This window comes from Prionailurus viverrinus, chromosome E2 (assembly GCF_022837055.1).
Source record: "Prionailurus viverrinus isolate Anna chromosome E2, UM_Priviv_1.0, whole genome shotgun sequence".
Taxonomy (NCBI): domain Eukaryota; kingdom Metazoa; phylum Chordata; class Mammalia; order Carnivora; family Felidae; genus Prionailurus; species Prionailurus viverrinus.
This window is the reverse complement of record NC_062575.1, coordinates 50,780,162-50,807,974: the sequence shown is the minus strand read 5'-3', so window position 1 is coordinate 50,807,974 and position 27,813 is coordinate 50,780,162. Positions and strand designations below refer to the sequence as shown.

The following is a 27,813-nucleotide window of genomic DNA, read 5'->3' as shown; positions in this document are numbered from 1 at the left end:
TAATGAAAGGGCAGGTGTGGGACCGGGGATCAGAGCAGCAGGCTGCCTTTGGGAAGGCAAAAATGCTCACAAAGCAGACTAAAGCCCTTGGCATATATCAAGCAGGACTCTCATTTGAGGTAAATGTGTCCATGACTCCAGACGGTGTCGATTGGGCACTGCGACAAAAACAAGAGGAGACAATACCGCCAAGACTTTGGTCTAAATGAAGGAGACAGAAAGCTGATACACCCCCATGGAGCACACAGTACTCTTCCAGGTGGAGCCTCTCACTAAGGAACAACACATTGTCATGAGAACTTCCCAGTCAAGGGGTGAGTTAAATATATGTTCCGTCAACCCACCTTTGCTATGACTCAAACCCACATTTTGACTAAGTGGCAGGTCTGTTTACAGCAGAGGAAGGCCCTATGCACAAGTTCACTGTCTCTAGGGCTGCTAGGCCCCATGGAGTATATATACATCCTCCAGATGCTCCCACCCCTATTCCTATGGTGTCCCTGTAAAGAGGGGGGCAGGGGAGATTCCCGCTGATGCTGCGTATACAGATCGGTCTAGTCTAGGCGAACCCCGCCCACACGGACTGTAGTTGCTATTCAGCCCAACACGGACACCATCTGGATGGAAACAGAAACAAACCTTAGTGGCCAGTGGGCTGAGCTCAGAGTAGTCTGGCTGGTGATGGTCCTGAGTCCTGGCCATTAACCCTCTGCACTAACAACTGGGCTGTTCTGAAGGGATAAACCCTATGGCTCCGACAATGGGAAGCTGAGGGGTGGATGAGTATGAATAAACCCTAGTGGGGTCAAGATACATGGAAAGACATTTGGGTCCATCTACAAGCGCCTAAGGCGGCCCTCACTGTTTTTCACGTCCTGTCTCACAAGGCACTGACATCCCCTTGCAAACAGAAAGCTGATGTCCTAGCTCAGGCACAAGTTTTATTTTTTTAATGTTTATTTTTGAGAGAGAGAGAGAAAGACAGAATGTGAATGGGGGGGGGGGTGGCAGAGAGGGGGAGACACAGAATCCAAAGCAGTCTCCAGGCTCCAAGCTGTCAGCACAGAGCCCGACGCTGGGCTCAAACTGACAAACCACAAGATCGTGACCTGAGCTGAAGTCAGACACTTAACCAACTGAGCCACCCAGGTGCCCCTCAGGTACAAGCTTTAGCTACTGACCCTCCACTAGGTACAGCAGATCTGGTGCATAGAGTGACCATCACAATGCCTGGGTGGGATGGCCTATTGCCAGGGGTGCTGGATTGCCCTTGAAATACAGTGACTTGGTTAATGAAGCAACAACCTGTCCTGTATGTTCTAAACAACACCCAAAGTAACTGCCAAAAGAATCTGGGACCATTCACTGGAGTTCCCAACAGGCGAGGGATTGGCAAATTGCTTATATCCTCCTTGATATGGATACCCTCATTGAATAGATGGTAATTGGGCATCCCATTTCAAAAGTCATGATATCCCAGACTGGGCAAAAAACATGCCACTAAAAAGAAGCTTCATCTCCCTTATAACCCATGAGTAGCAGGGTTAATAGAAAGGAAAAAAATGGAATGTTAAAGCGACAGATTAACTTGTTAATAGGTTAAATCATCTTGGCTGGATGGACCAAAGTATTGTCCCAGGCTTTAATACCTTTGAATGATCAACCAGTAGAACCTATTGCCCCATATGCCAGACTGGGGACCCCTGCCAAGGCACCCAGTACTGTAGGGGTGCGGAAGTGGCAGGAAACAGCCATTGCTTCCATCCTCACAGCAGACCAGCTCCGTGCTTTGCTGCTGAGAACAGCAGTCCCCCTCACATCTGGAAGAGGAATTATTTACCAGAATTTGCAATGGGATGCGCTGTTGGGATGAGTGAGTTACTTTGAACCTTTGGGTGAGGGGGAACTTCTCAGTCCCCACTGGGATCCCATTGTCCTGCTATGAGCTGCTGAGCCTGTGGGGACACATCTACATGGAAGGGAACACGCAGTATTGAAAACAGGAGAAGGTGGGGGTCCTGGTCTGGCATATCCTGCCCCCAGCCCACCTCCTCATGCTGTCTGCCCTGGCCAACATGTTGGGTATGCACAGCAGGTCAAATTCCTAAGTCTGCATGAACATCTAAGGGTTGGGCCACAGATGTAATTCTTGTGAAGGGGGAGACGTCGCCATACAATTTTTCACAAAATATCTGTCTTTTTGGCCTTTAGACATGCTCCTGTGGTGTCTAGTCACAGGAGGGGCACCTGATAAAAATACCTTTCTACTAGGGGCCCACTTGTGTGCCTGACAAATCAATCCAATTATTGAATAGGTGGGTGGTTGCCCTTCTCTAGCTTGTCAGAATTGCCAAAATGCATATCACTCCTTCAGGGATGTGATCAGAAAGCCCTAAAGCAGTAAACAACAACAACAACAATCTAAGGCTAGTATTCTTAGTCCATCTGGTATTACCAATACTAACCCAGAAACATGGTGATGACACACACTATTCATGACCCTGGATGTGGGTATTCTTCTGGAAAGCAAACCGTAAGAGTAGCTCATCAAATTGCTTACCAAAAAGGTCTTGGAAATACCACCATCAGAGCAATGGATGGTCATGCTCACATTTGGGATGGGTTTGTATGTTTCACTCCAGATTATGGGCATTTGAACACCTGGGCACCCCTGCGTTGGGAGCAAAAAAAAAAAATCACTCTAAACAAAGTCAACCCAATCATATTAGATACATTGGATGGATACCAGGAGAGCTGTGTAGTCATTCTGTCATATTAAGGGATAGTGATGGGTTTGGCACTGATTGGTTGCAATGTCCAGTATTTGTTGGGTAGCACCAAATAAAACACAATGGTTATATGACACAGACCTTTGGCCACGGCTTCCACCTGGATGGTTGGGCCATCATGCCCTGGGCTTTCCCTAGGCAAGGGGAAAATCCGCCCTTTGGTAACAATGGCTGCCAATCTCCTTAAGGCCAGGGAGACACCTTGTATTTTGCACTGGTAGGATCATCTGGCTCTTGTCTTTGTTCCTTCCATAGGCCTGGAAGATGTTATAGCACACACAGAAGCCTTTACTAAGTTCACTCAGCAAGCCCTGAATGATAGCCAGTGAAACCTACCATTACTGAACACCGAATGACTCTAATAGAAAAGTTGTCATCCCAGATAGGAGGGCCTTGGACATTAGTTCTGCCTTGCAAAGAGACACCTGTGCCGTTATCCAAACAGAATACATGTGTTCCTATCTGATAAGTCTGCTAATGTATCATCTTTACCAAATGACACAGGGACACAAGTAATCGCCCTGAGTGATACAACCCCCATTCTAGGGGATTTAATAAATCAATGGTTTGGATCCTGGGGCTCTTGATAGAAACGTCACTGATTTTGGATATTATAGTCTTAATCTGTCTCCAATGTGGCCAGATAGCCACCAAAAGAGCCACCTCCACACTAATGAAACCCCTTGTTGACCACTCAGGGCTTATTATGGAAGAGGGGGAAGACGAGATTCTAAGCTGATCACGAGGGTTGAAGTGTTGGGGAACGCAACAGTACATGATTTCCAGTTGACCCATGAGCTGGATAGGGGCACTCGGAAGCTCCTCACCCCTTCCCTGTCCTGCGAATGTGGGTTCTGCTTGCCTTTCCTGCTCCCCCAGGCTGCTCCAAGGACACAGTCCTGAAATAATGATGTGGTGTTGAGAACGGTATACTTGACAGCCCAGTTAGGGCCTCTTTACAATCTTTTAACATTTGGAGAGCAGGTACGGGGATTCATTCACCTTGCTGGTGCCCAAGACACGCCTCATATGTAAGTTTCCTTTGCTTATTGAAACTGCCGCCTGCCAACCTGGAGTGGCCTGCCTCATTCTTCAGTCTCTCCCTGCCCTCTGAGTACTGGGGCTGACTTGAGATTACACCAGGGAGGCTACCAAGAGGGGTGCGAACCAACCTGTGGTTTGCAAATATTTATTCCCAGTCTTTAGCTTGTTTTTTACCCTCTTAGCAGGGTTTTTCTCAGAGCAAAAGATTTGAATTTTGATGAAGTCCAATTTATCAATTTTTCCTCTTTTGTTCCTGTTACTGGTGTCGAGTCTACAAACTCAGCTTTAAAGAATGAAATCTGGCCATTCGCAGCAACGTGGATGGAACTGGGGGGTATTATGCTAAGTGAGATAAGCCAGGCAGAGAAAGACAGATACCATATGTTTTCACTCATATGATCTTGAGAAACATAAGACCATGGGGGAGGGGAAGGGGGGGAAGAGTTACAGAGAGGGAGGGAGGCATACCATAAGAGACTCTTAGGGACTGAGAACAAACTAAGAGTAGATGGGGGGAGTGGGGGAGAGGGAAAGTGGGTGATGGGCAGGGAGGAGGGCACTTGTTGGGATGAACACTGGGTGTTGTATGGAAACCAATTTGACGATAAATTATATTAAAGAAAAAAAAAATAAATAAAAATAATAAAAACTCAGCTTTGCCCTAGATTCTCAAGAGTTTCTTTGCCTTTTCCCTGAAAGTTTTATAGTTCTTTGTTTTGTATTTAATCCAACTGTCCATTTTGAACTCATTTTTTGCATAAGGCTTGTAGTTTATGCCAATGCCCACTTTTTTGTGCCTATGGATTTCCAATGTTACGGTACCATTCGTCAAAAAGGCAATATCTCTATAGAATGTCTTTTGCACCTTCGTCAAAAATTAGTGGAACATATTTGTGTAGGTATATTTCTGGGTTCTTTAACTGTGTTCCATTGACCTGTGTGTCCATCCCTCCACCCATACCACTGTCTTGATTACATAGGTGACTGAAAAATGACTCGTGATATGGTCTGTCTTGGTGAGTGTCCCATGGACATTTGAAACAAATGCGTATTCTCCTGTGGAGCATTCTATAAGCATCGATTAGATTGTCTTCATTGATGGTGTTGTTCACTTAGTTTATATTTTTGCTAATTTTCTGTCTGGTAATTATATCAGCTGCAGGAAGTGGGGTGCTGAAGTCCCCAACTATAACTGCACGTCGATTTCTTCTTTCAGCGCTGTCAGTTTTGGGTTTACATGTTTTGTTTGGTACGCACATATTTACGGTCACTACGTGTTCTGGTAGACTGGCGATTTTTATCATTATTAATACTTTGTTTTATTTATAATTTACTTTATTCATGAATTTTTACATTTACATGAGATATTTTATTTACGATTGTTGTTTTTTTCACAAACATACTAAGTAAGACCGTAGATATAATCTAAATTTTCCACAGAGAGAAATAAAATTAGAAGCAAGATTCATTTCCTCCTTCTTAACCCATGTCCTTCCTTAGGGAAGATCTCCCCACCAAACCATCATCCCCAGTGTCCGTATGACCTTCCCTAAGTTTCTGTGCACTCGTGAGCATGTCTACATATATGTTATGGGAAGCACCACAGTGCAGAGGGAGTAGAGATCCTGCAACCAGGTGCCCATTGGATCTTGACACACAGTACCTGAGACCTTGGGTAAGTGATTATGTCTTCTGTGCCTCAGTTTCCTTATCAAAGGGAAATGATAACAAGAGGGCCATTAACAGTTCCCAGTGAGTTCATTTTTGTAAAACATTTAGAAAACATTCATTTTGTAAAACATTTAGGTAGCTGGAGATTAGTAAGCACTATGCACCTTTTGATAAATAAATACTTTTTTTTTTGCTTTAACATAAACAAATGTTTTTCATCATCTTTCATTTTAACATATAATTAACATATAACTCCTAGAGCCTTGGGAGAGATTCATCTGCCCACATCTAGGAGTTCTTCCTCAGTTCTGCAGGTAAAAACACCCCAATTTATTGATTTCCCAGGGAAAGGAGAATGTTCCAAAAATGAGATCACGTTAACTATATTCACATGGCACTCTCCTGAACCAGAGGCTGCTCTGTTCATTTGTGATAGCACTCATACAGTTTCCATGGAGCGGTCTTCAATTTAAGTCTTAAAAATCGGGTAAGGTTGGGGCACCTGAGTGGCTCAGTTGATGATGAGTCCCGCTCTTGATCTCAGCTGAGTTTTTAGGCTCAGTTGTGAGTTCAAGCCCCACATTGGGCTTGGGCATGGAGCCTACTTTTAAAAAAATTGGGTAATGTTTCAAAAGTGAACAAGGAGATGGGCATTTTAAGAGGGATCAACAGTAGCAGACACAGGGGTAAAAATGGCAGGACTTTGGCTGGGAACTGAAACTGTTTACACTCAAGCAAATGCCAAGAGGCTTGCAGTGCTGTGATTGGGTTATTTTTCTAATCAAAGAAACCCTTGACAGGTCTTGAGAATTTGTCAAAACAATTCAACAGCTCATCTGGAAAAGAGAGTGCTAGAATTTATAGGATGAAATAAAAAAAAAACAAACAGAATAGGGAGGGAGAGAGAAATATATATATTATACAACAGTGATAACTCTAATTGAGATCTTTTAGCACAGAAAAAAACATCTCTGTCATTGGAACAGTTGTATCCCAGAAAATATACAAGTATGTACAATAACCTGGTAAATGAGTAGGATGATATTTTATATCAGTAGATAAACGATGAATCTTTCAGGAGATTTTGTTGCGAATACTCAAGCATTTGGTGAAAAAGAAAAGTAGATCTGTCTTCACACCATATACTAAAATAAATGACACAGAATAAAACAGACCAATAAAACCATGAAAAGTTGAATTGACTATATCTTCTTTTTTTTTTTCCTGTGTTTTATTTTTATTTATTTATTTTTATGATCTGGCATTTGAGGCCTTGATCCCAGAGAGACGCCCCTCCCAAGGCTACCTAAATTCCTAGATAGCAAACTACTTCCCTGTTAGCTGCCTTTGATATACAAATAAACCGATCCAGAGCCCAGACACCCAACCGTGTCCTTTATCGAACTCATACACCAAGGCAATATTCCCCTGCCCTGAATCAACCCAGGACTAGGCACTGGACACCAAGGGACCACCCAGAGCCCACCAAAATATTATCCTAAACTTATTCATCTTATTTACCTTGATTCACTCATCCCTTCCCATCAAAACCCAATAAAGGCTTTGGACCGTGTCCTCTCTACTGCCTCCTGACCAGCCATGGTCCTTCCCTGTGAAACCCTGTGTGGCATGCCACACACTTTGTTTCTAGAAATCTGTGAGTATTAAACTTCTTTCCTCATGACTACCATTTCTGTATTTGTGTGTCTTACCATACCTGATTAAGACAAATCTCAGGCATAATTTTAGAACAGAAGTGAATATAGATGTCCTTATTGGATATCAGAGGAAGTCTTTATAATTGTGTGGAAAAATACAGAATCCAAAATGAAAGGACTGATCAATTTGATCAAATAAAGGTCGGTGGTTTTTAAATACTGCCTTATAAAAGTCCAAACTGGGGGGAAAAATCATCATACAGGACAGCGTCAATACCATTTGTATACAAAGAGAATTTATAAATAAATAAGCAAAAGATAAAAACGGGCAAAGGATATAAACAGGCAATTTACCCACCGCTGACATATCGACATTTATTCCACATCTCCATGAATAAAGAAACGCAGTCAATAAGGAGACAGCATATTTGGGCTATCAAATTGGAAGAAATTAAAGAAAATGATTATTCCTACTCTTGACGCATGAGATTGGAAGTCTAACTTCTTTAGTGGATAAGGTGGTAACGGACCTAAAACGAAAGAATCCTAAACAACCACTTTAAATGAATTTATTATTTAGTGACATGCATGAGGTGAGAGAAAAAAATCGGCTCTAAGATATTATGATGCAAATTCTGTGGGGACAAAAAATTTTAAGTATATATTTACTCAAAGAGGAAATCCGGAAATACATAGGCCAAGATCTTAGTGATACTTGTTTCTGGGTGCTAGGATTATGGGGGACTTTAGTTCTTTCTCTTACTTTTTCCCCTTACTTTTCTTTTTTTTTTTTCAACGTTTATTTATTTCTGGGACAGAGAGAGACAGAGCATGAACGGGGGAGGGGCAGAGAGAGAGGGAGACACAGAATCGGAAACAGGCTCCAGGCTCTGAGCCATCAGCCCAGAGCCGGACGCGGGGCTCCACCTCACGGACCTCGAGATCGTGACCTGGCTGAAGTCGGAGGCTTAACCGACTGCGCCACCCAGGCGCCCCTCCCTTACTTTTCTTAACATTCTTTTTACTTTTGTCCCTTAACATTGATCATGCACTGCTTTTGTAAAAAAGAAAAAAAAAGTACATAAATAAATAAATATATAGTGTAAATTATATACATATATGGTGTAAATTATAGATGTATGGTGTAAGTTATATGTGTGTGTGTGTGTGTGTGTGTGTGTGTGTATAATCAAAAACATCAATACTTTATATTCCCTGGTGATGGGATTATGGATTTTTTTGTTTGAGAGTATTGTCAGATTTTCCACAACGTGAACGTGTTAGTACCGAGTAATAACCTTTTTTTTTTTTTAAGGAAAGAAAAAAGCTGTCGCGGAGCTCCAAAGCTCAGCGCCGGAACAGCGTGTGCCGTCTCACCAACCAGAGCAGCCCCGCAAGGCACTCCGCCTTCCACCTGGCCTTGGGCGGGGCTCCAGGTGTACGCTTCTTTACGACACCGTCGGCTCCCTTAAGTAAGAACGCGCATCGCAGAGGGTCCTGGGAAGTGTAGTCCGGGCCCTGCCGAGGCGCCCACTTCCGCTTCCGGCCACCGCAGCACTGCCATCATTTCTTCTGCGATGGTGAGTAGGTTACGGGACGTGGGGCTTTTTGGAGGTCTTCGTTCCCGCCGCAGGGACAAGGGGCCTGGGCTCTAGGATCTGGGGGGAGGGGGCGTGTGGCGGGGGTCAGAGCCGGGAGATTTCGGCAGCTCCGCCTGGCGAAGGAGAGGTTTGAGGAGGCGGACGCACAGAGCATCCCGGGTTGGGATGGGGGGCGGGGCTCGGGCCGGCAGCGCTGGGCGCCCCCAGGCTTGGAAGGAGCAGTTGGAAGTCGGCAGCTATGGCTTTGAGACGGGCATCTCTCGGTTCGGGAGACTCCAATCCAAGTAGTTTTGGATTGGTGATATCTGGAATTCTTTTACGGTAGCCGCACACCTACTTCTGTATGAATTGCAGACTTTTCTGTGAAGTCATTTCTATAAAGAGCTGCAGAAGTTGATTCTTCACGGTCTGTCTGTGTTCCCTTGAGAATTATTAAGCGCCGTACAAGCTTTAAGAAATCATTTTGCTGGTGTAGTGATGCTAGCTCTGTTTTTTTGCAGCGCCCGAGCCACATGGTTTGAATTCTCTTCTGTCACACAGCGTATGAGAGTCACAGCTCTTAATTCAAACCTTTTGCTTTTAATAGTCGACTTTTAATCCATATTGCATTAATTTTTGTGTATGATTTAAGGAGGGGTACTAAGACTCCAGTTGTTCCAACTCCATACGTTGAAAGGACTCTTCTCATTGATCTGTGTGTTCGTTGTTAAGTCAGTACCACAGTTTCTTGATTACTGTGGCTTTAGACTAAATCTTGAAGTCAGAAAGAATGAGTCCAAATTTTTCCTTCTTTGGTAGGATTCTTTTTTGGCTATTCTAGATTTTCTTCATTACAACGCATATTTTAGAATCAGGGTGTCAAATCTTGCAAGAAGTCTGTTGAGATTTTGATTGAAATTGCATTGGAGAGAACAGGCAACCTTAAGTCTTTAATTGCATGAACGTGGTATATCTTTAGGCATTTAAAAATATTTTGATTTTATTTTTTTTAATGTTTATTTATTTTTGAGAGAGAGAGACAGAGTGTGAGCGGGGGAGGGGCAGACAGAGAGGGAGACACAGAATCCAAAGCAGGCTCCAGGCTCCGAGCTTCCATCACAGAGCCCGATGCAGGGCTTGAACTCACAAACCGTGAGATCATGAGCTGAGCCGAAGTCGGATGCTTAACCGACAGAGCCACCCAGGCGCCCCTAAAAATATTTTTTAACATACAGTACTATGTTAGTTTCAGGTAGATAATGTAATGATTCAACAATACTGTACATTGCTCAGTGCTCATCAAGACAAGAGTGGTCTTGGGGTGCCTTGGTGGCTAAGCGTCTGACTCTTGGTTTTGGCTCAGGTCATGATCTCACCGTTCGTGGGGTGGGGCCCTGCATTGAGCTCTGCGCTGACAGCGTGGAGCCTGCCTGGGATTCTTTCTCTCTCTGTCTGTCTCTCTGCCCCTCCTCTCACGCACGCGCTCTCAAAATAAATAAATAAACATTAAAAAAAATGATAAGAGATCTCTTATCCCACCCACCTTCTCTCTGGCAACCACCAGTTTGTTCTCTGTGTTTGAGTCTGGTTTTTTGTCTCTTTTTTTCTTTGTTCATTTCCCCCCCCTTTCATTCCACATCTGAGGGAAATCGTATGGTATTTGTCTTTCTCTGATTCATTTCACACCCTCTGGGTCCATCCGTGTTGCTGCAAATGGCAAGATACCATCCTTTTTTATGGCTGAGTAATGCTCCGTTGTATATATATGTATCACATCTTTATTCCTTCATTTGTTGATGGACACTTGGGTGGCTTCCATAATTTGGCTGTTGTAAATAGTGCTGCAGTAAACACAGGGGTGCGTAGATCTTTTCAAATTAGTGTTTTTGTTTTATTGGAGTAAGTACCCAGTAGTATTACTGGATATTTTACTGGATAATTACTGGATCATAGGGCATTTCTAATTTTAATTTTTTGAGGAACCTCCTTGCTGTTTTTGCAGTGGCTGAACCAGTTTGCATTCCCACCACCAGTGTCCCGAGGTTCCTTTTTCTTCGCATCTTCACCAACACTTGTTATTGCTTGTCTTTTTGATTCTAGCCCTTCTGACAAGGGTAAGGTGGTCTCTCCATCTTGATGTGCATTTTCCTGATGTTTTGTGATGTCGAGCATCGTTTCAGGTATCTGTTGGCCATCTGATGGTCTCCTAGGAGCTACAGTGAGTGCAGGCTTGTAGACAAGGCCCACAGTAAGAATGGTGTGGACCCTCTGAGCCCTGTAGGGAGGGAGGTCTCTTTCCTGGGGGTAGGAGTAGATTCCAGGAAGGCTAGATTACATTCAGCTGGTGCTCAGAACTTTCTCCTTGTTGTGTAGCTGGGAATTGTGATAAAATCATGTTATCTCCTGGCTCGTTTTTATTTCATGGCCTTGCTTCTTGGGACTGTGCCTTTCTCAGAGAGAACTGCGTAGAAGAGAAAGGAGTAACCCCTGGTCTCTTGACATCAGAGCTCCAGGTGAATAAAAGTTTGGTTTCTTGTTGTTTTATGGCAATGCCAGCTCCCTTCCCAAAGGCCTGCTTTCCTGATCTTCCTTACTCGTCATGAAAAATGCCCATTCCGGCCCCTCAGCCGTGGCTGCTTTCCCCCAGAGATGTTTTTTTCCTAACGGCGGGGGAATTTCCCAGCGACTCTATTTAGTGTATTCTCTCCCTGGCCTGTAGTATTGGTTCGTGTAGCCAGTAAATCACTTAGGCTTACACTGCTTCAGGGCTGTGCTAGCTACAGGGAAGAAATAATTACAGTGACTGTAACGGTTTGCATTTATTAAGTGCTTATTACATGCCAGTGATGCGGACAGCTTTGGTTGAGTATCCCTGATACCTGGGACAGTGCCTGGCATGTACTAGCCTGTCAGTAAGAATTGATAGTTAATTTTCTCAGTAAGTCATCATTAGTCCCGTGTCACAGATAAGGACGCTGAGGTGTTATAACCAGAAGTCAGGGCCTTTGCCCTTGCGTGCCCCTCCGTTCTCTTCCCATCCCAGATCTTTGCGTGGCTGATTTATTTTCATGCGGGTCTTGGAGACTGTCCACGACAACCTGATTCATGTTGCGTCTCCCACACCTGCCCCCTGTGTTCTGACCCAGAACGAGAATCTGTCCCGTTCAACTTATTTTCGTCCTTGCCCCTTTTGTAATCAGAGATCACCTTATCTGTAAGACCTGTTGACCCGCCAGAACGCAAGCACCATAAGAACGAGCACCTTGCCCATCTTACTTGGTCTTGTGTCCCCAGGGTTTGTTACAGCGTCCGAGACAGAGTGGGACACTGAACGTGTCTTTGTTAAACGAATGGGTGCCTGTATTCCCGGGTTGGTGGTGGGGTGAGCGAATGACAGCAGTGACAGTCGTTGGCTGAGGATTTTCCGTGTACCACGTACTAGACTCTGAACTTCATTCAAATGGGTATGCCCGTGTACGTGTGTCACAGAGAGAGACTTAATTCTGTCAACTCTGTGAGAAGTACTGTCTTCACTTAACGGCAGAAAGAACAGGCTCATTCAGAGATTTCTCTCTCTTCTGGTGTTAATGCAGCTACAGAGTGGCTGAGCCAGAACTTAGACCCAGGCCGTGTGACAACCTCGGTGTTAAGGGTCAAGACCAGCAACTTCCCACCCCTGCCTCTCGTCTTGCTAGCTGGATTAAAATGCCATAATTTACCTGTTTTCTTTAAACTTCAACTCCAGACTCGTATTTGACTTCTCCTTTTCTTTTTTTTTTTTTTTTTAATTTTTTTTTTTCAACGTTTTTTATTTATTTTTGGGACAGAGAGACAGAGCATGAACGGGGGAGGGGCAGAGAGAGAGGGAGACACAGAATCGGAAACAGGCTCCAGGCTCCGAGCCATCAGCCCAGAGCCCGACGCGGGGCTCGAACTCACGGACCGCGAGATCTTGACCTGGCTGAAGTCGGACGCTTAACCGACGGCGCCACCCAGGCGCCCCTGACTTCTCCTTTTCACCCTCACGTGTCATTATTCGTCTAGTCCTGTCATTTCTACCTTTGCGGCATCCCTTGGTCCCATGACCCCTTTATCCCAGTGCCTTTGGCGCCAGTTGTATTGGTCGTCCTCTTTGTCCAGTGTGAGCTCCATATGGTAAAGGAGTGTATCTTTCCTTAAACCTAAGCACCTGACATAAAAGTAGAACTTCAGTGAATGTGTGCTGTCTTCCCGGCTAGAATGTTAGCTGTTCGCGCGCAGAGTCCTTGCCTGCCCTGATCACCATCGTGTCCCAGCATGCCCTGCATGGTCCTTTGCATGTAATTGATTAAGCGAACAAACTGCAGAACAAAACCATCCCGCTCTGTAGCTGGTCTCAAAAGACCCAGGATCCAAGCGTCAGCAGGTTGAGTTCGCATTAGTCCCATTCTCCCATTGATTTCATTTAAAAAAAATTTTTTTTAATGTTTGTTTATTTTTAATTAATCTTTTTTTTTTTTTTTTCAACGTTTATTTATTTTTGGGACAGAGAGAGACAGAGCATGAACGGGGGAGGGGCAGAGAGAGAGGGAGACACAGAATCGGAAACAGGCTCCAGGCTCTGAGCCGTCAGCCCAGAGCCCGACGCGGGGCTCGAACTCACGGACTGCGAGATCGTGACCTGGCTGAAGTCGGACGCTTAACCGACTGCGCCACCCAGGCGCCCCTAATGTTTGTTTATTTTTGAGAGAGAGAGACAGAGCGTGAGCAGGGGAGGGGCAGAGAGAGAGGGAGACACAGAATCAGAAGCAGGCTCCAGGCTCTGAGCTGTCAGCACAGAGCCCAACACGGGGCTCGAACTCAAACTGTGATATCATGACCTGAGCTGACATCTGACGCTTAACCGGCTGAGCCACCCAGGCTCCCCCCGCCCCCATTCTCCCATTTAAATATGTGTTGAGTGCTTACCCTGTTGCTTGGAGCTGACTAAAATCCCAGCCCTCACAGAGTTCATACTCTCATGGGTACAGGAAGATGGTAAACAAGAAAAATGGTAGGTTAGCTAAGCTTCACAGAGGACAATGAAGCAGGGAAGATGCTTTGGGAGGACTGGCAGACGGACTTGCAATTGTGTGGGATAACCAGGGATGATTTCACTGACAGGGTGGTGAGTAGGTGAGTAGGGATCCAAAGGAAGAGAGAGGCCTGTGGACGCTGGGGAAAGGGAACAGCATTGAAGGCAGGGTCCATTTGAAGAAGTGTGGAGGCCAGAGAGGGTGAGCAGAGTGAGAAAGAGGAAGGATCGGTAGGAAATTGGGTATTGGGAGGTCAGATAGCGTAGGGTCTTTAAGCCTTTTGAAAGGCCTTTGGCGGAGGTTTTGAGTGAGGTGAAGTTCTTGGCCGGAGGAGTGACCTAACTTTATTTGTATTGGTATTGGTATTTTATTGTTTTGGGGAGCGAGAGAGACAGAGTATGAGTGGAGGAGGGGCAGAGAGAGAGGGAGACACAGAATCCGAAGCAGGCCCCAGGCTTTGAGCTGTCAGCACAGAGCCCGACATGGGGCTCGAACTAACGAACCGCGAGATCATGACCTGAGCTGAAGTCTGACGCTTAACCGACCGAGCCACCCAGGCACCTCTCCACACTTGCTTTAGAGGACAATCCCTGGGGCAGGGCAGTGCACAAACGGTGGGAGACAGGGAGGCGCTTGCCAGAGCGGGTTGTGCAGAGGCCTGGGACCGATGGCTAGAGGCAAGGTGGACACATGAGCTCCTGACTCAGTACAGTACAGGGAGTATCTTAGAGCAGGCACCCTAAGGGTGCGTACGTTCCTACGAACCTGCCCTGTGGCTCGAGTCTCAGGAGAAAGGAGATCAGGCAAAGAGGCAAAAGGAAGGAGCTTATGGTCAGTGTGTTTCTGCTGCCTACTGGCTAGCTCCGGGCCCGTGCCGAGAGTTCTGTTCATCTCTGTGCTCCACACCCCACTGATGAAATTTGCGAAGCGTGTCCAGTGTGCCAACCCCGTGCAAAATGGAGACCACGAATGAAGGTAGAGGACCGCATTCTCTTGATGACTTAGAGATCTTAACAGGGCAGCTGTGTGAAAGGTGGCAAGCCAGCAGTTTCTACACAATGGTTCTGGGGTCCCGGGGTGACTAATTCAATCTGGTGGTGGCAGAAGGCCTCCCTTACGGAAGGGGTTCTTGAACGCAAGTCCATGGGCATAATGCAGGGTGATCATGAACCCGAGTGGGAAAAAAAAAATGTGCATCAGTCATACTGGAAATTAGTATTTCCTTTGATTATGAATGCAGGTGACAGACCACAGTAGTATCAGCACCGGTGACTCTGTTATTCAGGTAAATCATAGATGTTTTTATATTGTAGTTGGTGTAGATGTTTCAGAATATTACTTATGCTCATTACTTTTTGGAAATTCCAGCAGTTGATTCATTCTTGATACTTAATGTGTAAAAAGAAGCACATCCTTGGTGTTTTATTATTTTTGAACATTGTATTCCGGTATAATTAGCCTTTAAAGTAACCCTGTGTGTTTTATTTTATGCTTTCACAACATCATTCCGAGTAAGAACCCATAAGTATCACCAGACTGACAAAGGAGGCCATTGAACAGAAAAGGTTACAAACTCTGATTTAGAAGATCTTTGCTAACCTGCATCTTGATTGATAGGACCCTCGAGGACAGGGATTTTTTCTTCTTTTTCTTTTTTTCTTTTCTTTCTTTCTTTTGTAATCTCTCCACCTAGTGTGGGGCTCAAACTCACAACCCTGAGATCAAGAGTCTCATGCTCTTCGACTGAGCCAGTCAGGCGTCCCGACCACAGGGATTTTTCATCATTTCTTCTGTGAGGCCTACAGTGTTGCATTAGTAAAGCTTTCACACTCCAGATTTTCTTTCACAGAACACAGGTGTCCTGTGTTTGTGGCATTTGCACCCTTCTGTAGGGCCCTGTGTCTCCCTGTGACACTTCTGCTCAGCCCTCCCCACAGAAACCTCTCAGATTGTCCCCAGCCACCTGCAGCATCCTTGGCTCTGTGGACGGTGAGTCTCTCCAGAGCAGGGACTATGCATACAGCGACTCAGTCAGTGTCCGCTGAATGAATGATGGCTACAGGGTGTGAACCGTTCTGGAGACCCAGAGCTTTGGGGCCCAGAAGAAAGGACTCCATAAAGTCAAGTTCCCTCTTGAGCCCACAGGTCCCCGGAGTGCGGGAACCACCCAGGCTGGGGAGCATGCAGGGGAAGGCAGGTCCTTCTGAGCCCAGGTAGCCATCTGACATTCCTTGTCAGAGCTTGGAGAACCTCAAGAATGAAGAAGGCCCAGATCTTCTGCTTCTCTGGCTTAGGAAGATCAGAGGATATATAAAATTGCTGCTGCTCTGGGAAAACCTGGGAGAGGTAACCATGGAGACTTTGACCTCAAGGCCTAGGGAGAGAGGTTGAGAGTTCATGAAGGGGGTGCAGTGGGGGAGAATCGAGCCGGGTGTGGAGAGAGAAGAAACCAGTTCGTGACGCAGCAGACGTTGCTGAGGTCCAGGTAGAGAGTCTGCAAACACAGGCAGGAGCCCCATCTTCTCATGGCCTTCCTTCTCCTCCCGCAGCTCTCCGTTCTCAAGCCTCAGCTCTTTCCCAGGATGGGGAGGACAGGACAGTTTCAGGTGGGTTGAGATCGCTTTTCTTTCCAGAAATCACACGTCAGGCATCGGAGTGTAAAAATATCTCCCTCCCTTGGTAAAAGGGAGTCGAGGAAACAGTATATTGGGTGAATAATTACAAATGAATCCTTCTCTGCCGGAGTTTATCTCCTCTGTGGGACATTTCTCTGATTCCTTTCCAGGTGTCCTTTTGTCCAGGTGAATACACCCTACAAAAAGTACCCCATGAACAAGGCTAAAAGAGCATATTAGGGGAAAAAACATTTCGTCTACGACAAAATTAGAAATTCTAATGTCTTTATTTTTGACGGGTTCAAAGACCCAAGCATTCTTGTTCAGGAAGGGAGAAAAACAGAAGTACAAATGGCCAACAATTATATGAAAAGTCCGATCAGCTTCTATTAAAGTAATACAGGGGTGGCCTGGGTGGCTTAGTCAGTTGAGTGTCTGACTTTGGCTCAGGTCATGATCTCACGGTTCATGAGTTCGAGCCCCACATCCGACTCTGTGCTGACGGCTCAAAACCTGGAGCCTGCTTCAAATTCTCTCTCTCTCTCTCTCTCTCTCTCTCTCTCTCTCTCTCTCTGCCCCTCCCCCACTCATGCTCTGTCTCTCAAAAATAAATCAAAACATTAACAAAAAAAATAAAGTGATACAGATTGAAATGAGATACTGATTTTTTTTTCTTTTCTAGCAGATCAAAGATTTGAAAGGTCACCTCTCACTGTTAGCCAGATGGAGAGATGGTGCGTTCACACCATTGAAAGGGGCATTTTTAGTCTTCTTGGAAGTTCTGCACACGTCTGCTCCAATATTTCCTACTCTTAAGAATTCATTCCAAATCAGAGAGCGAGTATTCAAAGACTGATCATTGCAACGTTGTTCGTAACAGCAAAAAAAAAAAAAAAAAAGAAAAAACCGTGGGGTGGACTCCATGTCCGTCCATTGGATTGATGTTGGATTGATGGACTGTTATCATTTTGTTTCTTCTCACGTCCAGGTCCTGTGCCGCTGTCAAATGAGGTCACAAGCGGATGAAAATATCAGGACATGAAAAGACGCGCTCGCTCTCTCTCTCACATACACACACACCGTAGATCTGTGCACATGTGTTAACTCATTTTTCCTTTGGGTTGCAAGAAAAAGAAAGCAATTTGCAAAATTTTAAGTACGTGCTCTTTTCGGCGCGTGCAAAATTATTTTACAAAGCTTCCTTTTTTTACGAAAAGACGTTATGGAAAAATTCGGAAGGTTTGAGTTACTTCCTTACTGTACGCTTTAATTGTAAATGTTATTGGGGAACTTCCCGCCACGAGGGCTGAAGAAATTAACACGGTTCTACTTCCCACCAGCTCCTGGTATGATCCTGTCGTTACCGTCATCACCTTCTGACGGTTGTCACCACCGATTCCCACAGTGAGCTTGTGTCAGTTCTCTCCGCCACCGGTCTTTGTCCGGTCATTGTCCGCCACCTGTCTCTGGTTTCTGTAGTCCTGGCGTCACTGACTTGCCTGTTGGCTGGCTCAGCGTCATTCCACGATTTGCTTTTCCCAAAGAAGACTTGCGGATCGGATGCCGTCTCCGCTGACCGTTTCTGTGCTGAACAATGTCTGTGCCTTTAGGCGAACGGAATTTGCGGATGGCACGTTGGCGAAGCTGAAGAGTCTTCATTCATACTTTCGGAACTGGCATTAAGTCTCATGCTGGTCTTTCTCTCCCTTCTCCGTTCACCTTCTGGTGAGCAAAGCTTATGCTTATTTATTGGTTAGTTTAGCGCTTTTTCTCAGAAAGGTCTGTTGTGTTTATACATGGCATCTTGGCCGAGCGTCATTTTCAAGGATCACACGTTTATCGCCTTTGCTCTGCGATCTTCTGGCGTTAATTCTCTCTCTGCCTGGATGTCTGTCTGCCGTTACTGTCATTTTATTCATGTGGTCCTGCCGGAACTCCCATTACTGAAGGTGTAACTTCCAGATCTATCTTCCCTGTTCTTAAACTTCTCTTCTTCGGAATTTTCTGTCACCTTCCAGGAGGCTGCTCTGTTTTCCAGTTCACCGGCTTGTGCTTCAGTGATGTTCATTCTGCTGGTTGGCTCATCTCTTGAGGTTTTATTTTCCCCTAATCGTAGGAGTGGGTTTTTTTGGTCACGCTTCTAAAAATTCTGATTAATTTTCTTTTTGGCAAGTTTAACCCCCCCCAGGCTATATATCAGTACTAAACATTTTTGCTAATCTGATGGAGGAGGGTATGTGGCCAAGACCTATGTATTTTGTAGTTCCTCACACAGTAGGTGCATGATAAGCATCTTTCATGTATATATTTGCTGCTGTATTTTCTCACCTATAAATTGCTTATGAAATGCTTTTGTCCATTTTTCATTAATGACAGGAGCTCTTTCAAGAGTAGGGTTGTTAACTCATGCCCATCAAAAGTGTTAAAGTTACTTTCTCTCAATTTTTACTTTCTGAATGGTGAGTTGACCATAAAGAAGTGTAAAATTTGTACACAGTTAAATGATTTGTTAGTACCCTTTTGAAAATATGGCTCCATACCTAGCTGCAAAAGGCCTTACCCATTCTAAGCTTAATCAGAAAGGCACCTAAATGGGGGCGTCTGGGTGGCTCAGTCGGTTAAGCGTCTGACTTCAGCTAAGGTCATGATCTTGTGGCTTGTAGGTTCGAGCCCCATGTCAGGCTCTGTGCTGGCAGCTCGGAGCCTGGAGCCTGCTTTAGACTCTGTGTCTCCCTCTCTCTGCCGCTTCTCCAGCTCACACCCTGTCTCTGTCTCTCAAAATTAAACATTAAAAAAACAATTTTTTTAATTAAAAAAAAAAGGCACCTAAATGGGTTTTTATTTAGATTAAAAACGTTTTAATCTCTAAAATGATTATAACTGGTTTTTGTAAGTGGCCTAAGGTTGACATTTAATGTCATTTTCTTCAAGATGGATAGCCAGTCAGGACAGTGCCATTTATTAATCATTCATCTGTAGGTCAACTGAAATGCTGACTTTATCATTTATATATTTTTCTATATGTTTATGTATATGTATGTGTATATATGTATATAAACATATATATTTAGTAGGTGTGTATGGGGATGCCTGGGTGGCTCAGTTGGTTAAGCGCCTGACTCTTGATTTCAGCTCAGGTCATTATCTCGCAGTTTGTGAGTTTGAACCCCATGTCAGGCTCTGCCCTGCTTCAGATTCTTTCTCTCTCCCTTTCTCTCTGCCTGCTTGTGTGCTCTCTCTTTCTCCCCTGCTCGTGTGCTTTCTCTCTCTCTCTCAAAATAAACAAACAGTAAAAAAGTTAAAAAAAAAAATAGGTGTGTGCGTTATACATGTGGAGAAAGAGAAAGAAAAATGACAGTTGACTTAGCTTTCATAGGACGTGACCATTCCTGTATACTGTACTCTGCTCTACTGAGTTGTATGTCTCTGTGTTGTTTTACTATTTATATTGAGCATGTACCTCTGAGGTTCAAAAGTTAGTCTTTCTCTCTTCATTCAGCAAACGTTTGTCGCACACCTACTATGGGCCAAACATTATTCTAAGCCCTGGTGATACATCAGAGAGCAAAACAGATACCACCCCTGCCTTCATGGGGCTGGCCTTCTAGAAGGGGGAGACCGGTAGTAACGGGTTAAATGCAAGATGAGGGCTCTGAAGTATCTTGAGGGACGTAGGCAGGATGAACTGGGAGGAGGTCTGTGCGATCATCCAAGCGGAGGACGATGACGAGTCACATTAGAGAGGTAGAAGTAGTTACAGGGAGAAGCTTGAAGTATACTTTGGAATAATAAGTGGCAGAATTTTTTTTAAGTTTATTTATTTTGAGAGAAAAAGAGAGGAGAGCGAGAGAATCCCAAGCAGGCTTCGTGTCGCCAGCACAGAGGCTGACGCGGGGCTCGAACTCACGAACCGTGCTATTGTGACCTGAGCTGAAATCAAGAGTCAGACACTTAACTGACTGAGCCACCCAGGCGCCCCATGAATTTTTTTTTTTTTTTTAATGAATCAGATGTAAGAAACGAAGAAAAGGAAAGAATCCAGGCAATGCCTTTAAGGCAGATGGTACTTGCATTTGCCCACGTCAGAGAGACGAGAAGGGAAGTATTTGGGAGGAAAGACTCCCTTCCAGTTGGGCTGTTTTTGCTTCGCGATACCTTTTAGGCGTCCAGGCGGCAGGCGGAGTGGGCAGGGCTCAGTGCAGAAGGCAGGACTGGTTGTAAAGATTCGGGAGTTAGCGGCAGGGCCACAACTGTGTAATTGTCACATCGGCTGCCTCTGGCCCGACGTTTCTCCCCTGTGACGCTGCCTCTGGTCTTGGGATCGATCTGGGATTCTGCTCGGAAATGTGCTGTGTTGGTGGCGCTCTCCCTCCCGAGTGGGGAGGTGGGTTCCTCTGGTCTGGCGCCTCCAAGCTCATTTGGGCGGCGGTAGGGCTGGGTGGTTTCAGCGTCGTTACTCGGGCTGCCCGAGTCCAGTCCCGACTCAGGCTTCCGAAGCGTATGTTGTTCGACACGTAGCATTCGCTTTCTGAGCCCCGTTTTCTCGTCGGTGAAATGGAGATAGCAACAGTAACTACCTTGTGAGCAGTTACCGGTAAGAGAGCAGACAAGAGAGCATTCCTGGTGCTCCAGAAAGTTCTCGCTTTCTGTGAGTTTTGTGAGGGTTCAGTGAGATAAACCACGTAAAGATACGTAGGCTAGAGCCTGCCTTACAGTGATTTTTCTGCAAATTATCTGCTTTATACACGCATTTCTGCCCCCCTGGTGACACACAGGTTGGCCCGTATAGGACAGTTGTTAAAGTTAAAGTACAGGGGCTCTGGAACTAGACTCTGTGTGCTCATGTTGTAGTTTGAACTCGAACCCTGTCTCTCACTGGCTGTGTAGCCATGGCCAAGTTCCCTCACCTCCTGGTTCAGGGCTCCCCGAGACCACGCCCATGTTCAGAGATCTGCCGGGACCCATGGGGTCCAGTGTGTAGTTCTTTGCGTGGCTGAGATTTGTCACAGAACACACCCGGTTGCACCCTGCTTCCTCCAGACTTCACTCCACATGCTCTTTCCCTCAGCTGATTTTTTTAAAGCGATTTACTTACTTATTTTTGAGAGAGAGAGAGAGAGAGAGAGAGAGAGAGAGAGAAAATGAACAAGTGGGGGAGGGGCAAAGAGAGAAGAAGACAAGAATCTGATGCCAGCTCCGGGCTCTGAGCCGTCAGCACAGAGCCCCGCATGGGGCTCGAACCCACAGACTGTGAGATCGTGACCTGAGCCGAGTCGGATGCTTAGCCCACTGCGCCACCCACGTGCCCCATGATTTTGCTTTGTTTTTTAACCATACTAAGCGCAAGCTGTGAGTATGACTATGTACTGAGTCCTGTGAGTCCTTCTGGTGAATCATAGAACTTGGAAGGGACCTCGGGGACTGTGGGCACAAGCCCCACAGAGGCAGGGCTGTTATTTTCTTCGTTATGTCTGGAATTCCTGTGTCTAATACTGTTTTATAGGTACTGAACATTTATGGAATGAGTCATATATAGACATGCATGCATTAAACCTTACTATGGGGGCACCTGGATGGCTCACTTAAGTGTGTGACTTCAGCTCAGGTCATGATGTCATGGTTTCGTGGGTTCGAGCCCCCATCGGGCTCCATACTGATGGCATGGAACCTGCTTGGGATTCTCTCTCCCCCTGCCCCACCTCTCTCTGCCCTTCCCCCGTTCTCTCTCTATCTCTTTTTCTCAAAATAAATAAATAAGCTGAAAAAAAAAAAAAAAGGAAAACTTACTACTAAAGCTACTTTGCCTTCCTTCTTAAAAATGAACCCATGAATTTTTTTTTTTTTAAAGTTAAATATGTATACGGGCACCTGGGTGCCTGGCTCAGTCAATTAAGCCTCTGACTTTGGCTCAGGTCATGATCTCACAGTTCGTGAGTTCAAGCCCCACATTGGGCTCTGTCCTGACAGCTCAGAAATCGGAGCCTGCCTCGGATTCTGTGTCTCCCTCCCTCTCTCTCTGCTCTCCCCCACTTGCACTCTGTCTGTCTGTCTGTCTCTCTCTCAAAAATAGTACAAAAAAATTTCTTTTTTAAGTTATGTATAGAATCACAGTTCAAGTTGTACTTCGTAAGACCTTGTTACAGGTATTCCTGGGACAGGCTGCAGGCAAAGTGGAATTTGAAGTCCCTCATACGCAATTGTCTCCCTCTCGAGAAGGACGGCGAGTATCACGATACAGTTGATTGCTGTGTTTCACTGTGTTTACAACGCCGCTGTTTTCCTCAGTGGACTAGAGCAATTTGCTCGAAGGCCGTGGGCCACAGTTCATAACTGAGGATGACACAGCATGACGTGAAACTCCACCGCTGCTTCAGAGGCCTCCTCTGGCTGGGGACATGGTCGCATAAATACCCGTTGGTTGCTTCTGACAGGTGCTGACATGGAAACCCGTAAAAGGCGTGTGTGTGTGTGGAGGGGGTGGGGGGCAGGGGCGGCAAAGAGCAGGATTTGTCCCACTGCTGATGGAGGGGCGAGGGGCTGGTTGGTGAAGAACCGAGGAGGTGATCTGGAGGTGTGTGCAGATGTGGGCACTCTTAACATCAGGCACTGTTGAAACAGCCATTTTGGAGGAAAAGTTGGTATTCTGTAAGTGAGAGTCAAGGCACCCCTGGGTGGCTCAGTCAGTTAAGCATCTAGCTCTTGGTTTCGGCTCCGGTCAGGGTCTCACGGTTTCATGAGTTCAAGCCTCTCATTAGGCTCTGCGCCAGCAGCATGGAACCCACTTGGGATTCTCTCTCTCCCTCGCTCTCTGCCCCTCCCCCACTTGTGCTGTCTCCGTCTCTCTCAAAATGAATAAATACACTTAAAAAAAAAAACAACTTGAGGGGCACCTGGGTGGCTCAGTCGGTAGGGCGTCCCAACTTCGACTCGGGTCATGATCTCGCAGTTTGCGGGTTCGAGCCCCACGTTGGGCTCTGTGCTGACAGCTCAGAGCCTCGAGTCTGCTTCAGAGTCTGTATCTCCCTGTCTTTCTGCCCTTCCTCTACTTGTGCTCTGTCTTTCTCTCTCTCTCTCTCTCTCTCTCTCTCTCTCTCTCTCTCTCAGAAATAAATGTTAAAAATTTTTTTTTAAAAACTTATAAAAAAATTGTCAAATGGACAGACCACATGATGGAAGCATTGTAGCTCCATGGAATTGCCCTCTGAAGTGCTCACACTGAGCGAAGAATGTTTGTTGCTTTGCTCTGTGGATAACCACGGAAGATCAGTTGGTAAGAACCTACATTGTTGGCATCAGACATTAACAAAACCTGATTTGACTCGTCAGACCGAGCAACTGCCTGCGTGCTTGTCTACCCTTCTTAGTGACGCCAAGTTTGCCTTTCATCTGGTACGTGTTTGTGTTAATGGTGTCTCACATTTTAGGAGCCATTGACCTTCAAGGATGTGGCTGTGGTCTTCACCGAGGAGGAGCTGAGGCTTCTAGACCCCACCCAGAGGAAGCTGTACCGAGATGTGATGCTGGAGAACTTCCAGAACCTGCTCTCTCTGGGTAAGGGGAATGTCTGGGTAATCCACACTTACCTTGATTGGAATGTTCTTGTTCCCGGGGAACTTGAAAGATCAGGACTACATTTTTTGATCATTTTTTGCACCTCACAAATGAGCCTAAGGCTTGGATTTTCAGGGCAACAACCTTTCAAACCTGATAAGGCACCTCCATGGAACAAGGTAGAGAGACTCGGGTAACAGAGAAACTCCCGAGAGATGCACGCCCGGGCAAGAACCATGCAGCCTGGGGTCTGACGCAGGCAGGGGTGGGGTGAACTTGTCATGCAGAGGCCCCTTCTGACCTTGATCTTGCCTGTGGACACTTGTACTATGGTAGGTGATTGTTCTCCGACCTCATTTCCGCTCCTCGGTCCCCACCTTCACATGGATTCTTCATGCTTTTCAGAGAGTAACATATCCAGAGTGACTGAGGGGTCCCTGGACTTTCCTCCCTTTGCTAGAAACAGCCGGTCAGCATTAAGACAAGCCAGTGGCAGAGAGACTCTTCCAGCATATTGAGAGTCCACTGATGGATTTCTCATTTGTCTCCAATATCCTACAAGTCCTCGGGTATGAACAGATTTGTGTTATTCTGGCCCATGATGATAAGAATCGCCAATAAGGAATATCAAAAAGCATGGGCAGATTTCTTTAACGTTGAACTACGTGGTAAACGTGATGGTTTGATGGCTTGCAGTTGGTGACAGAGAGAAGCTGAACATGTTTATGCCTCTGGGCCCTGTCAGTATCATGTGGATTCCTATTCGATACGCTTCTGGAAGCCGGGACACAGCTGGTGCACTTTGGAGGATTTGGTGCTTTGTTTCTCCCCCGAGTTCAGCTCACACGTGCTCACAGATTCACTCTGGGAGGCAGTGCTCAGTATGGCTCTGAAACCAGACTTCCCTGTTTGACTCCCTGCCCCCGCCCCCCCCTTCGGCACCGCATGGTGGAGTGACTTCACTGGGTCACTCACCCTCTCTGTGCCCTGGATCCCTCATCCGTTAAACAAAAATGATGAGTTCCCCCCTCAGTGTTATTCTGAGGGTTAAGTGAGTTAATCGGTGTATATCGTCAGCACCGTAGGAAGCATCGTAATAATGTTGGATATTATTGTTATGAACGACAACATTAAGCGGAGAAGTGAATCTCCTCTGTAGGAATCTGTTTGGAATTTCTTTCTCGCTTGGGCAACTAGATGAGATGCAGTTCATTGCTAGTAGGGTCATTTAATGTCTGGCTACGAAGCTTATTAATAGGAACCTCTTCTTTTTTTTTTTTTTTTCTTCCAGATACAAAAGAAGTGCCTTGGTAGTTATGATACACACAGGTGGATTTTGCTCCAGGCCGTTACTGGTCCGGGCCTGAAAGCCTGACTTGGCTTGAGATCCCTGAGCCATGAGCCATTCTTGTACTTGTTCTCATCTCTGAACTGTCTTTCACCCCACAGGAGACAAGAATGAAAAGGATCTGGAGTATATTCAAGAAAGGGAACTTAAGTGCCTTTCCTACAGAGAGCTGTGCTACTGGAAAATCGGGGAACAGGCGGCTGGTGAATTAACTGGGAGTCAAGACCGTAGAGTGAATCTTCAAGGGAAGGATTTCCAGTTCTCGGAGGACGCTTCTCCCTGCCAGGGGTGGGAAGCAGCATCTCCTCGGGGTTTGCAAATTGACAATCTGGCCGGCGGTCTTCAAGGACCCATCAGTTTGGACAATCAAGCGTTTCCACCCTGGAAAGCTATAAGACCGGTGTCCGTTCAAGAATCTTGGATGAAGGCCTTTGTGAACGAGTCGTGGAATGTTCTGGAAGGGTGTAAAAAACTTGACACGCAGGGTACAACGCATCAACCCGAGTGGGACGGTTTCGGCTTCCGCTGGGTATCACGTTGTCACGATGACCACAGGTTACCGGAAAGAGAGAGACCGTGTGATCGCGAGCGCTGTGGAAGAGACGGCCTGAAAAAGTCAACCCTCCGTCACCCTGCCCCGGAAGAGGATGACCGGAGAAGCGGCGAACGCGGAGACGGCCTCCGGGGCGCCTTGCACCTTCCCGCCCAGCCCAGCGCTCCCTGGAAAGAGAAAGCCCGCAGATATCCCGAGGGTGGTACGGGCTTGAGGCAGACCGCCCACCTCGAGAGGCCCCAGAGGACCCCCACGGACGAGAAGCCCTCCAAGGGTAAGGAGCGCGCCCGGGGCCTCCGGCAGAACGCGCGCGGTCCCAGCCGGCCCCGGGCCCCCGCCGGGGAGATGCCCTACCGATGCGACGTGTGCGGGAAGGGCTTCCGGTATCAGTCGATTCTGCTCATCCACCAGGGCGTGCACACGGGAAAGAAGCCCTACGCGTGTGAGGAGTGCGGGAAGGCCTTCGGCCGAAGCTCAAACCTGCTCGTCCACCAGCGGGTCCACACCGGCGAGAAGCCCTACAAGTGCGGCGAGTGCGGGAAGGGCTTCAGCTACAGCTCGGTGCTGCAGGTGCACCGGCGGCTGCACACGGGCGAGAAGCCCTACGCGTGCGGCGAGTGCGGCAAGGGCTTCTACGCCAAGTCCGCGCTCCACAAGCACCGGCACGTGCACCCGGGGGAGAAGCCCTTCGGCTGCGGCGCCCAGTGCGGGAAGGGCTCCTCGTGCGGCTCCCACCCGAGCAGCCACCAGAAGGCGCACGCGGGCCAGAAGCCCTACCGGTGCGACCAGTGCGACAAGGGTTTCAGCTACAACTCGTACCTCCGGGCCCACCAGCGGGTTCACACGGGGCAGCGCCTCTTCGACTGCGACGTGTGCGGGAAGAGCTTCAGCTACAGCTCGGGGCTGCTCCGGCACCAGAGGCTGCACACGGGGGAGAAGCCCTACAAGTGCGAGTGCGGGAAGGGCTTCGGCCGGAGCTCGGACCTCCACGTCCACCAGCGGGTCCACACCGGGGAGAAGCCCTACAAGTGCGGCGAGTGCGGGAAGGGCTTCCGGCGCAATTCGGACCTCCACAGTCACCAGAGGGTCCACACCGGGGAGAGGCCGTTCGTGTGCGACGCGTGCGGGAAGGGCTTCATTTACAGCTCCGACCTCCTCATCCACCAGAGGACCCACACCGGCGAGAAGCCCTACAAGTGTGCCGAGTGCGGCAAAGGCTTCAGTTACAGCTCGGGGCTGCTCATCCACCAGAGGGTCCACACCGGCGAGAAGCCCTACGAGTGCGAAGCGTGCGGGAAGGGTTTCCGGTGCACGTCAAGCCTCTACAAACATCAGCGGATCCACACGGGGAAGAAGCCGTACACGTGTGATCAGTGTGGCAAGGGCTTCAGTTACGGCTCAAATCTTCGCACCCACCAGAGACTGCACACGGGGGAGAAGCCCTACACGTGTTACGAATGTGGCAAGGGCTTCAGGTACGGCTCTGGTCTCCTCAGTCACAAGAGGGTGCACACCGGAGAGAAGCCCTACCGATGCGACGTGTGTGGGAAGGGCTACAGTCAGAGCTCACATCTCCAAGGCCACCAGAGGGTCCACACCGGCGAGAAGCCCTACAGATGCGAGGAGTGCGGGAAGGGCTTTGGGCGAAGCTCCTGTCTTCACGTCCACCAGAGGGTCCACACCGGCGAGAAGCCCTACAAGTGCGGGGAGTGCGGGAAGGGCTTCAGTTACAGCTCGGGGCTGCGGAACCATCAGCGAGCGCACGCCGGCGAGAAACCGGAGAAGCAGACACGCGCTGAGGCAGAACTCAGAACTTGACGCCCGTCTGAGCGCCGACGCAGGAGGAAGGCTTTGCGAACGGGATGCGCAGGGAGGGCTCCGGTGGAGGGTGACCCATCACGGCAGTTGGCCTGCCCAGGAAGGGAAGGGACGATCCGGCAGGTTGATAGA

General features: G+C 47.2%; 1 protein-coding gene across 13 annotated transcripts; it reads left to right on the top strand.

The window, feature by feature from the left end:
- Nucleotides 1-166: 166 nt before the first annotated feature.
- Nucleotides 167-27,813, top strand: ZNF229 (zinc finger protein 229). Of its 13 annotated transcripts, XM_047834603.1 has the most exons (8): nucleotides 167-314; nucleotides 5,334-5,508; nucleotides 8,478-8,742; nucleotides 16,346-16,402; nucleotides 17,097-17,650; nucleotides 17,752-18,136; nucleotides 23,836-23,962; nucleotides 25,412-27,813. In XM_047834603.1, exons 7-8 carry the CDS (start codon nucleotides 23,929-23,931, stop codon nucleotides 27,679-27,681), a joined length of 2,304 nt encoding a protein of 767 aa, XP_047690559.1. In that variant the 5' UTR covers nucleotides 167-314; nucleotides 5,334-5,508; nucleotides 8,478-8,742; nucleotides 16,346-16,402; nucleotides 17,097-17,650; nucleotides 17,752-18,136; nucleotides 23,836-23,928; the 3' UTR covers nucleotides 27,682-27,813. The 13 variants fall into 13 exon arrangements, with proteins under 13 accessions (XP_047690559.1, XP_047690562.1, XP_047690557.1 ...); XM_047834606.1 differs by lacking the exon at nucleotides 17,097-17,650; XM_047834601.1 differs by having other exon boundaries at nucleotides 17,400-18,136.

Bases quoted from the DNA above. Each gene is read 5' to 3' on its own strand.
- ZNF229 (XM_047834596.1), top strand. The intron at 23,963-25,411 runs GTAAGGGGAATG...TTCACCCCACAG, and splicing joins CCAGAACCTGCTCTCTCTGG to GAGACAAGAATGAAAAGGAT.